Source organism: Rhinolophus sinicus, chromosome 3 (assembly GCF_057876585.1).
Source record: "Rhinolophus sinicus isolate RSI-liver-muscle chromosome 3, RSI-T2T, whole genome shotgun sequence".
In the NCBI taxonomy this organism is placed as follows: domain Eukaryota; kingdom Metazoa; phylum Chordata; class Mammalia; order Chiroptera; family Rhinolophidae; genus Rhinolophus; species Rhinolophus sinicus.
This window is the reverse complement of record NC_142503.1, coordinates 88476519-88489560: the sequence shown is the minus strand read 5'-3', so window position 1 is coordinate 88489560 and position 13042 is coordinate 88476519. Positions and strand designations below refer to the sequence as shown.

Here is a 13042-nt window from a genome sequence, read left to right as displayed (position 1 = left end):
AAAATGCTGGCAAAATAAGGTTAACATATCCTTCACCTCACACTATTACCTTTTTGTTGTTATGGTAAAAACATTTAAGATCCACTCCTTAGCAGCTTTCAAGTATACACTCAGTACTGTTAACTACAGTCTCCATGCTATACATTAGATCTCCAGAGCTTACTCTTCTTATAAATGGAAGTTTGTATTCTTTGACCAACATCTCATCATTTCTTTCATCCCCCGGCCACTTTTCTACTCTGTTTCTATTAGTTTAGCTTTTTAAAATTCTACATAAGCGAGATTACACAGTATTTGCCTTTCTCTGACTTATTTCACTTAGCATAATACCCTCAAGTTTCATCCATGTTGTTGCAAATGGCAAGATCTTTTTAAGGTTGAATAATATTCCTCTGTGTGTGTGTACATAGACATATATATATCACATTTTCTTCATCCATTCATCCATCAGTGAACACTTAGGTTGTTTCTATGTCTTGGCTATTGTGAATAATGCTGCAGTGAACATAATGGAACATAGGGGCACAAGCATCTCTACCAAATAATGATTTCATTTCCTTCATTTAAATACCCAAAAGTGAGTTTGCTGGATTATATGGTAATTCATTTTCTGAGACACTTCCATACTGTTTTCCATAGTGGCTGTACCAATTTACATTCCCAGTAATGCACAAGGGTTCCATTTTCCCACATCCTGACCAGCTTTTATTATCTCGTCTTTTTGTTATTAGCCATTCTAACAGGTATGAGGTGATAACTCACTGTGGTTTTGATTTGCATGTCCCTGTTAAGCACCTTTTCATGAACTTGTCTTCTTTGTAAAAACATCTATTTGGGTCTTCTGTCCATTTTTTAATAGACTTTTTTTTTTTTTTGAGTGTCTTTAGTTATGCTGTCGTGGCTGCCTCGATGTACTGAATCAATTCCAAACGTTTACCTTTCCTGGTCATTTTGACTTTGGGGAAGAGCCAGTAGTCGCACGGTGCCAGATCCAGTGAATAAGATGGATGACGACACACCGTAATGTTTTTATTTGACAGAAACTGCCATATACCAGAAGCGATTTGTGACACAGAGCCTTTCCATTGTGATAAAAAACTATGGTGAATGCTGCTGCCAAGAGGCATCCAACGGAAAGGCAGGGATTTTCAATACCGGAAGCGGTGCATCAAACCTTAGTAACAGTGTCTGACAAGTTTCAACTTGTTTGGTACAGTCAGTCAGGTGTGAGCTATGGTTGAGAGAAGGTGTGTTTTAAAGTGTGCCATAAATCATCCTTCATCAAGACAATGCTCCATGTCACACATCGCTTCTAGTATACGGCAATTTCTGTCACATAAAAACATTACGGTGTGTCCTCATCCACCTTATTCACCAGATCTGGCACCGTGCGACTTCTGGCTCTTCCCCAAAGTCAAAATGATTCAGGACATCGAGGCAGCCAGGACAGACCAAATAAAGACACTCACAAAAGAGGACTTCCAGAACTGCTTCAGAAAGTGGTAAGAATGGTGGGATAAATGTGTTCGAAGTTAGGGAGAGTATTTTGAGGGGGATTAATGGCAATGTGTCTTTTACTGCAATAATTTTTTTTTTTTATTTAAACATTCACCGTATTGTTTGATCACATCTCGTACTTCCACTACAGAAGCAAGGGAAAATAAGGGCCCTTGTGCTTTCTGTCTGTCTGATTAAATGGGGGAATCCAGGGTGTGGGAGGGGTTGGGGGGTACAACCTATACTTTTCTAGGTTGGTAACTGTTTAATCTCTGAAATGTACTGTTAAAGCCAATGTTAAGGTTACTTAGTAATATTAAATGTCTCTCCAATGGCAAAAAAGCACACAGCACTAGGAAAAGTATAAATTCCACATACTTCCACAGGGCTGGAAACATATACCTTACAAAACGAGAAAATATTATTCAATATTAATAAAATATTGATAAATGTTATAATTCAGATAAGAAATAAGATAAACAAAATTAAACTATTAAGCACTACCTAAAAATAGTTCTTTATATTAATAACTACATAAGTTTAAAAGGGGGCTCTTCAAATTGAAATTGCTAAATAGAACAACTGCAACCTTTAAGCAGTATTTTAGGTAAAATTTCTTTATTAGTCAACTTTCAGTCAACCGACTGAAAGTGTTCTCCGAACATCACTATTCCCATAGTGTTCCTCCATTTCTCCGACCTAAGCCTTTGGCACCCGAGCCTTTGCATAGTTCTAGCTCTATTCCTCTCCTCTCCATGCAGCCCTTTCACGGGAGGCAGTCCAAATCAGCTCCTCAGTGGCTGGGCTAGAGAAGATCCACTCCAGGCACTCGTGGTGCCACCCTACTAAAACCTAAAGTAGTTTATTAAGAACAGCAAACAAAGGCACATCTATACCTTGAGTCTCTTCAAGTTTGTTGCAACCATACCTCTTTATATTTTTGGTCCTTGGAAAATTTTGAATAAAAATTGTTTGTTCCAGAGATATTCCCAGTCTGGAATGTGCTGGCATCAGCCGACAGTGTCATTTAATAAGTTCCTCTCTCCCCTGCTTATTCTATAAAATGATTCCTGGAGCTGAAGGCACGAAGTGATTCAGAGTCAATTTGTTGGAAACAATACTTCACAGGTACTCTTATTGAGTAAAGGGTATACAAAATTGGAATATTCTAATTCTCTTTCATTCTTATCACATAGAATAATTATCTAAAGAACAAATCTCTTATTAATTTCTTGCACTGAGTTCAGGAAAAGCAACTTTCATTCATAAAAGCTTTATTTAACATTAGATTCTTTACCTTTATTTTTCAATTTTCATAGCATTCTTTAGCATTCTTCAAAGGTGAAAAAAGACCTTTTTTGTGGGATCTGTGAACTTAAGGATCTTATCATATGTTTGTATTCAAATCAGTTGTTATTAGTAGTGGTATTGCTGTCCAAACTATCCAAACTTTAGTATCAGTTTCTTCAAGTTGGCTCCTGGGTCTTTCTGACATGAAATTAGTAGCCTTTTGTTATCTTCTTTACTTTCAGATGTAAGATGTCTAGCCTCCTCTAGTACATTTCCTGCCCAGATCTGGAATCGACCTTTTCTCCAAGGTTCCCTGCTTCCTTTGAATGGAAATACACAACATGGGCACTAAGGGTGCTCGTTGCTACTGGGTTGGTCCAGGTGATTTTTGTGGACAGAGCTAAGAAGTGTGTACTTTTGGGGTAAAAATCTATGAGTCATACCGATCTGATACTTTCAATTTAGAATCATGAATACAGGGTGCAATGTAATCTCTTCAATTTTTATATCTGTATGTACTTTCTCCCATGTGGAAAATCCTATTTTCTCAGGAAACCAAGATAAATCCTGTTAGGGGTATCCAAGTCTATGAAGCAGATAACAGAGAAGACTGAAGAGGCTTACGTTCATTGAAAGAATCCCCAGTAAATGTTCAATACAGATGATGCAACTCATTTATACTCTGGTAAAGGCTCAGCCAGGTGTCCAAAGTCACCATTCAACAAGGGAAAAACAACTGCCTTCTAGCAAAGCTTCAGAGTATTTGGTTATTTCTTTAAATTAATGCCTTTCTCTTTTTTCTTCAGGTTCTATTATTTCAGCAAGTATTTGCTCTCTCATTTGTATGAATATCTGATAAGAACAGAAGGATTTGGACTTGTATGATCCATTGGGGTTTCTTCCTATAGTTTCTTCCTTTGTGAACTATCATTTTGAGGGAGCTCAGACAAAATTGCAACACATGGTAATTTATTGAGGCACATCTTCATGCATTCCACATTCTCGTACTTCCTTAGTATCCCAGGACAAAAGACTAGACACAAAGTCTCTGAACTAGATGTATTTGTGCAGATACATAAAATATGGTATTATTGAAAGATAAAACGGGTTTTTACTCATAATGTAGAAAAATCTGTATTTCCCATCAGTTTGAATTCACATGGAGAATACTCTGGGGTTCATGCTGCCAGAGGCTTCATGTCCCATTCCCCTTGAGGCTTACAATCTAGAGTCGAAAGGCTGAAAACAAGGAGAAATTCTTTCATGATTTCCTGGTTCTCTCAAATATCAAACACCCCAACCCATTTCTTCTGCCATTTCCATTCCCCAGTGGTAACAGAAAGAAATGAAGCACGGGCATCTGGTACACAAGAAGCCAAAAAAGACCCTTTTAGTTGGTGTTGTCTGGTAACTCTGTTGGACATATCCACATCTTACACCCCATATGACTCAGTCTAGCCTCATGTGCACGAGACTTCAGCAGACAGTGATGCATGTTCAGCATAATCATAACCACACTGATACGAGTTCCCAGCTTTCCCCCAGTGCCATGCTGATCTGAATCTTCTGGCATGTAAGAAATATGAAGATGATGGAAAAAATGAAAAGCTCAGTCTGGTTCTCTCTCCAAATATCTGATGCAGATAAACCAGAAATTGACTGTACGTAATGTCAAATACAAATCTGAAAAAGAGTTGGGGCAGATGGAACAGGCTGCTTCTTTTCTCAGTTGATCTGCTAGGATGACTTTGCAGAGGCTGGTACATATTTTCTCTCCTTCTTCTAGGATCTTTTCCTTGTGCTAGCTGTCTGATGAGTTTTGGTGTGGAAAACGCAATTCCTTTTTTCTTGTTCTCAGGGGTCCCAAGGCCATTCTCCTGGGTGCTAAGAGGATAAAAATCTCACAAGGCGGATCTTGAAGTTCAATGAAAGAGGCCTCAGGGCACCCATAGAAGAGAGCTGGAGTTGAGGGTATGGATTCAGAGTCCCAGGTGTAACTCACAAAAGCTGTTAGGTCACAGGGAAAGAACTCTGCCTGTTTCCCTCAATGGGGAGGAATGAGGTCACACCTGTATAACAGTGACCTAATGCAGGATGCATGCTACTGACCCTGGGCTAAAGCCTGAGAGGAGGCAACCAGGGGCAGCCCAGTGAAGAAGAAACCCAGTCAGAAGCTCCATTGTTTCTATCAAATACAATGAACACCCTAAATAAAGTGTACATGTTTGTGTATGGGTCAATATAAAATTTTATATTCAAATAGACTTGTTTGAAAGTGCTCAGTAGCAACCTTTTTTTACCTGCACAGACCTGGTATGTTGCTTTTAAAAGGTGAAAAATAAGATGTAAATGTCGTGCTTTTAGTAACAGTAATCTGATGACGACGATGTGCAGAGACTGAATTTACCTCCTCGTACAAATCCATTCGTGGCTATGGCAGAAGTTGACAAACCCGTGATAGTTGTCACAACAGTGGCCATCATTATTACAAGGACTGACAGACCTTTAGAAAAAAGAAGAGAGACTGAGAATGCTTACACCTTTATTTTAACCTGCCATATTTACAACTGGATAGTCCGATTATAACTTACGAATTACCTTATTTTTATCCCATTTTAAATAAATCAAATCTGAATTATGAAAAAAACATTAAAACAACAATCTTTTACTAAGGAGAACACAACTTAGAATCTTATACTAAGGAGAACGTAGCTTAGAATGATTCCAATCGCTTGTATTATGAGGTTCAGAGCCTAGACACGAACACAGCTTATTCATTCTCAATGAGTCAAGCAGCCTGAACTTCACTTACCTATTCCAGCTTGACCTACAATCCATGACAGTCTAATGAAGAGCATCACACCCCAGATGTTTAACATACAACGTACCTAGGAAAGGAAGAGGCCAAGGCACAGATGAGGAACATGATTGAGTATGATACAGCAATAAATGCTAAACTAGCCAAAAGCACTATAACATACATTTAAAACTACAAAGTCGTTATAACATACATTTAAAACTACAGAAAGTTGTTTTAAATATAACTATTATCCCACCCTTTAACAGTTTTTTAAGAGCTTAAATGTGAGCTAATGTAAGTATAATGTAATACGTGAGTGTATATATACAAGTGTGTGTGTACACACACATACACACACCCATCATACTTTCCTGAAGCAGCAGAATCAACTGAACACGAAAGGTACAAGGAATATTTTAAGACTTCAACCCTAAAAACCAGTAGTCTATGTTCCCCTTTATCAATGGAAGTAAGTTTAATTTTTGTTTATTTTTTCATAACATCCTCATGTCAGGATTTCTACAAGAGATTTAAGTATTATATAATATTTGTCAATACAAAATGCCAATTGTTCACGTATCTTTCAAAAACTATTTGTGAGACAGTTTCCTCATTTTTATTTATTATGTTCAGAAATAGAACATAATCTTCTAAAATACTAAAATCTAAGCACAGGCAAACTAAACTATCTGGAGTTTCACATTCACTATTGATTAGGCAATGAAATTACTACTAGAACTGGGATTTTTCCTCTACCTCTCCCCTAAGTGTCAATGCAACTCCAATTAAGTGCTTCTGAAGTCCCAGTGAGAGGTCACTTCAGTCTGTCTAGTCAGATCCTTAGCGCCGGTTTGAATACAGAAAACAGAGAAGTAAATCGGAACCTTAATCACCTAAAACTATCTATTGAAGGGACCTCACCACTTAAGAAAAGGATTTCTGTTCTATACATTTCTCTTCAAAAGATACTGGGGTAGCAGGAAAGGAAGCAGGTATATTTCATCTCTATCGCCTGCTCCGCTTTCTTAATTCCAATGCTCTCATCAATTTAACAGCTTCATACTTACTGAAAAGTCACAATATACAAGACTTACAAGAGACAATGAAATACAGTGTAGAGGTAGTCCAGTATAATTTTATTAACTCTAAAATCAAGTCTCTATGTACATACTAATACACCCTTGATCCAGCCAAACTTCACAACTCCTTTACTTTCCGCTGTATACGTGACCACAGCATCTCTGGCAGGAGTACTTTCTTCCCCATTTGCAAAGCCATCCTCAAAAGGTTCCTGGTTATAAAAGGAAATGTAATTTAGAATTATTTAAAATTGAAAATCACCTGATAAAAACAAACATCACTAAATGCACTCAACCATGTTTAGAAGGACATGGTACAGATTTCCAAAAATGAAGGGTTCCTGAATATTTTACCTGAGGAAAATGTAAAGCAATCAAGTGGAAGAAACCTTAATTACTGAGCTTTAAAAATGTAAATCTTATCATGACAGTAAACCCATTTCAATCATTTCAGATTTTCATTACACTGTGGTGGTATCTGGAGAACACAATGAGTATGGTTTGTTAAGCTACTGGGTCAGTCAATTCACATCTTTGTCTTTCCAGCCACCTCACACTACCTAGCTGGCATCCGTTCCACATCTGAAATTTCACCGTTAGCCATTTAAAACTCCTCATCACCACCAAAGAACAGTTTTCCCTCGACAGTCGATGACAGCAGGATTCCCACAGACCCCAAGATTCACTCAGAACTCCTCCCTTTACTCCTTCTCTTCATTCAGTCACTCAGTGCTCTTCACTTTTCCCTTGGTAATTTTTCTCAGATTCAGACATGAACTGGTTAACACAATTCATTTTCATAATTAGTGTTTCCTTCATAGTTTTTACATTTCATGTGTGATTCTATAATTCTTAAGTTTTTTGTTCTCTACCTTCTTTCTCTCCCTCTCTCCCTGGTTCTCAACTTTTGGTCAGTCCCAACAGACCCAAGGCAGATGACAAATTTCCAAACCAATACTGGTGCCCTAAACAGGTCATGAAGGGTAGAGGGAGGTGTTGGAGACAGAAAATGTTCTAGATCTAAAATCATGGCCCTAACACTATCCCCATACTTCTTCCTCTACCCATATCCTCAACCGTAGGTAAAAAAAAACCCAGCTATATTTCAAACATAATTCTTTAAATGCAAAAGAGCCAACTAAATTAATTATCATTTAATCCTGAAAATTGTGATCTAAATTTCCTACAGTACTTTTCAAAAAACAATTTTCAGTGGTTCACATCTTCTAGTGAATTCTGAATATTAATTTTTCATAGAAATGAGCTGTTAGCAAGTTCTGTGTTACCACAGAGCAAAACCTGTCAAAATCCAAACTTCCCTATTTTCCTTGACCAATATCTGTTAGCTCGGTGGATTAATTTAATTCTGTTTAATGCATAATTGCTATATGCTTTTTCAAAGTACTATCAACCTAGATTAGCTCTTAGATTCCACATTTATACAACTTAACTACTGCTAAATTTTAGATTTTTAAGCAACAGAAGTTAAATGCAATAATATCTTTAAGTATATTTTTAAAAATTATTTTACTTAGGCTTTTTAATGGTGCTAAGAGAAAAACAATCAAATTTTCAACTAATCTCCATGTTTCCATTAACAAACACAGCTATAACTTCAACTATGTGAAACACATGGAAAATAAGTCATTCAGAGATCATTAAGAACTTAAAAATGAATTTTACTTTAGCCACTCCGATAGTTCACAAATTGAAAACAGTTCCTAAGAGAAATAAATTATAACAATTTCCCTTTCAACACACAGTTCCAAAACTACTATCTACTGTATCGATGACTATTATACTGTATGAGGGATGCCCCAAGCTAGTGGTATAAAGAACTAACCACTCCCAAATATTTTTAATTATCCCAGTGCTACGCTTTTTAAACAGCTTTATTTGAGACATAATTTACATACCACACGACTTACCCATGTAAAGTACACAAATCATTGATTTTTAGTATATTCATGAAGTTGTGCCATTATCACCACAGTCAATTTTAGAACATTTTCATCATTCCCAGAACGAGCTTCATACCCATTAGCAGTCACTCCCCATTACCCTTTTCCTCCAGCTCCTGGCAATCACTTATGGATTTTCTGTTGCTATGGATTTGCTATTCTGACATTTCATATAAATGGAATAATGAATCATACAATGTGTGGCCTGTGTGTGTGGCTTCTTTCACTTAGCATAACGTTTTCAAGCCACATCCATGTTATATAGCATGTATCAGTACTTCACTTTTTTATTGCCAAATAATATTCCACGGTATGGGTGTACCGTATTTTGTTTATCCACTCAGCAGCTGATGAATATCTGGGCTGACTCCACGTTTTGGCTATTATGAATAATGCTGCTGTGAACAGTTATCTACAAGTCTTTGTGTGAACATATGTTTTAATTATCTTGGGCATATACCTAGGAATGGAATTGCTGGGTCATGAATACTTCTTGAAATGACTACGTCTGATCATTTTTCTCATCTCTTGTTTTATATCAGACTGCAGACTGTTACTCCTCATTTCAGTCAATGTGTCTGCCTATTGTTACCGTTCCTCGCTTAGAATCTGGTATAAACATGGAAACAAGTAACCATTCAACTTGTTAGAAATACGGATAAATAGAAAAAAAAAATTGTGACCTGGGGTCTGTATAGCGCAATCACAAGAGAAACCCGCTTAGGTTTTATTGCCACTGTTGGGTGTGTTCTAGATGGTAGAGCACCAGTGATGATCCCAAATTAAAAAAAAAAAAAAAAAAGATTCCTCGAAAGAACCGATGATTCAACTGTTCAATTATTCAAATAAAAGCCAGAACAAAAATGTTTGCCTGTTAATTCAATTTAAAGCAGACAGAAGTTTCTTATTTCTCATTGTAGGATATTTAGTGCTCTTCAGTTAACTTATGAAAGAAGACTTTAAAATACCATATAATTTGCAAGTATTACAAGAAAATATAATGTCCATAATATACACAAAAAGACTTCTCTCTCTCATCTCAGTTTAAAAACAAAAACAAAAAACTAAAGATGTGTGTATGAAATAGGCTACTTTTTTCAAAGCTAAGTATTGGTGTGGGTGTCTTTTTAACAAAGCAAAAGCATGCAAGCATCTTAAAATTTCTGCTGTGGGTGTTTATCAGAATTCCACCTCAAAGTTGAAGACTTAGCAGTAACTATACTAGTTTCCACTATAATACTACAAACAACTATATTCAAAAACACAAAGATTTTTCCAGAGTGCATGGAGTAGTATTTTAAAATAAAGATAGGCCCACATAAAGTGAAGTTTATCTTCCTCATCATGTTCCAATAGCTCTATTTAAAAAAATATTTGTTGATAATCTCTAAAATACAACTCAAAAATTAAAATCAAATAAGTATTATTACTTATAGTTCAATCAATAGACTTAAATATAATGAAATTGGGTTTATGATTATATTAATTTCTGGAAGCAATAGGAAACCAGAGTAGAACACACATGTAGGTTTCCCCCACTATCTGAAAGTAGAGCGTTCCTATGAAACCTTTTGTAAGCTGAAATGGCGTAAAGCGAAGAAGCTTTACCTTAGGACACACTTTGCTAATGAATGCACCGAATAAATCGAGATTAAAGCACAGGTGCTCACAGACACCGTTCAAAGTTATGACAGCTTGATGCTGAGATGCTGAGTGCAGTTCCCGGGGAAGGAGCTTGGCGGGGCTACTCTCACTGCTTGGGGTGTGCACCGCCTCCGTAAAGAATGGCCCATTGCAAAACAAATGCTGAATGCTATGTTTGCTTTTCATAGTTTTTCATAAAAGCAAAACTTCTCTTTGGATTTCTTTCAGTTAGTGAAAATAAGTACTAGTGCAGTTCTATTGTAAGAAGTAAAGTGGCATAAAACAAGTTTTCAAAAAGTTGGGGAATATCTGTATTTTATTTCTTTAAATACATCAATTCCAGAGAAATAAGTAAATTGTTGGGTATGGCATTTTGTCTACATACAAAAATATTGCTTTAAAACCTTACACTCAGAAGAATTTCACATATACAATTATGAACTATAAATAATGCTGACGCAAAGGTACATAAATAAAATCTTCAATTTACCTACCCTTTTCACAGAAACGATGGGTTTGTGTTCTTTACTGTTTTTCACATAATGGATAATACATCAAAAATAGCAACATAAATGATTTTATGTATAACACCATATTAAATGAGATGGACCAAATTAATCTGAATTTATTTGGGGAAATAATCTCTCAAAAAGCAGCACTGTGATTCTGAGTCTATCTACCAAGCAGGGATTGAGGGTCGGGCGGAGAACAGAAGGGAGGAGAGAGGAAGAGACAGAGGAAACAAGGGAAGACCCAGATAAGTAAGACCCTCAGTAACTAGAAGGATTTCTTAACTAGAGAAATAGAGATACCAGTAAATTATGTCACCTGAAAAGGAAATGATTAATTCAATTGGATGTGCTGAATTTGAGGAGCCATGAGACAATTCAAGAGTTCTTTCTATCAAGCAGTTAAAAAATTCATGACTGGAACTTAGGAGAAAGGCCAGGTAAACAGCTAGTGGGTGAAGATACGGAAACCGAATGAAAAAAGAAACTTACAAAGAAAAAACACGAGGAGTTGAACATTCTTCTGAGGATATAGAAAATACAAGAATGAAAGAGAATTCTGGTCCCCATGGTCAGTACGTCTTTGCAGAGAGTAGAGAAAAGGAGAATTTTTACACTGTGGATAATGTCTTCTCTGCCTTATACATTCAAATTTCCACCTCAATTTGATCGTTCTTTCTCCTTTAACCGCGGTTAACTTTTTACTGCACACCACTCACTCCACCCATCGCAATCGTCCAGCCGAACTTGCTGTAAATACTATAGCACATTCCTCAGCGCACAGCAACCTGGCTTCAGCCCCCCGCCATCCCAACACTGAAAGTTTTATAACACATCCAAAGACTTCTCTAAAGTACATTTTGCAGTCTCTGTCTCACTGGACTTTTGAAACAGCATGATTCTGTTAAACACTCCCTCTTTCCTGAAACATTTCCTGAAATACCATACGTTCTGTCAGCCTCTTCTACCAGCAATTGAAGAGTAACAGTCCCTCCAACACTTGGTCCTAGACAGCTCCTTTTCTCACTCTGTATTTTCTTCCTATGGTCATCTCACCAGACCTGTAGCTTTAAACACCATCTAAATGTGATAAGCAGTAAGTGATGGCTCCCATTCATTTCCAGGTCAGACCTTCCCTCTGAATTTCAGCTGTGGGTGTAAATACTGATGTGGCCACTTGGATATTTCATTATGTTTACTATTCCAATTCCTATCAAATGAGAAGAAGAAATTGTCAATGTGTGATGAACAGCAACTTTCCTCTAAATGAAAAGAGGGAAAAGGTTTCTCTTTTTTGATTAGTTTTTAATTCCTTAAGCTTTCAGTGAATACTTAACTATCAAAAAAGCATCTGACCAGAAAGATAGTAAGTTCTTAATAATGAAAATCCTTTGTAATATAAATGTATTTTAGATTTATTCCTCAATGCACATGTCTAAAAATTTACAAAGTATTTTCAGTTTCCAATATCCAAAAATTAACTCATCTTTTAACCCACTGATTTAAATGATCTTTTACGTATCAAAGGTCACATTTCAATTCTGCTTGACTTAAGAGAAAACACTAGTTATAATATACTGACTTGGTTTAATGGTGATTTTTCAGTTAAAAAAACAAAAAACTCTTACAAAATCAAGGTACTGTTTATTCCCTAACACTAAAATTGTCTTCAGTATTTTTTGTGACAATCTATGATGAAATCAGATTTCATTTTAAAATAATAGACAAAAATCAAGCTTTAGAAAAAAATACTTACCCAAGTTTTTAAGAAACTTACAATGAAAAACCTTAACACTGCTTTAACTAGCTCTGGACCATATTGTGTAGAAATGTCTCCTGTGACACCCTTATCAGTTCCTAAATGCACTTTTCACTGTTAAATGCTTTAAGTACACATTACACTAAAATATTGTATTTACCTTTCTTTGAACACCCCAGTTACTAAGTCCACAAAATTTTCATCTCAAGTGTATAATGTAGCATAGGTGGGTCTCTGCAATGTCACTGGCCAAGGATGTCAGTCAAACCCATGAAAGATGATTGTGCGGGGATCAAATGATTTATGATCACATTTTTTTCCAAAGTAAGTTAATAAAGGTGTTTACCATTGTGCAAAGAAAACTCAAGATCATTTAAACATTGTAACCTCTAAATACAATTAAAATACTAATAAAACACGTTTCTGGCAATAGTAAAGGCTGGGCAAAAGTCTTTGTTCAGCAATTTTAGGCCACAGTGGGCAAAAGACAATTACATATATAT

At 36.3% G+C, this 13042-nt stretch overlaps 1 protein-coding gene across 3 annotated transcripts in view; it reads right to left on the bottom strand.

The window, feature by feature from the left end:
- Nucleotides 1-13042, bottom strand: part of SLC12A2 (solute carrier family 12 member 2) — an 83636-nt gene that overhangs the window by 51253 nt on the left and 19341 nt on the right. For all 3 annotated transcript variants that reach the window (XM_019732390.3, XM_019732391.3, XM_019732392.3), the window contains exons 2-4: nucleotides 6759-6878; nucleotides 5600-5675; nucleotides 5195-5290 (exon numbers count right to left, since the gene is read on the bottom strand). In XM_019732390.3, coding sequence (XP_019587949.2) covers nucleotides 5195-5290; nucleotides 5600-5675; nucleotides 6759-6878 — 292 coding nt within the window. The remainder of the gene's footprint in view (nucleotides 1-5194; nucleotides 5291-5599; nucleotides 5676-6758; nucleotides 6879-13042) is intronic.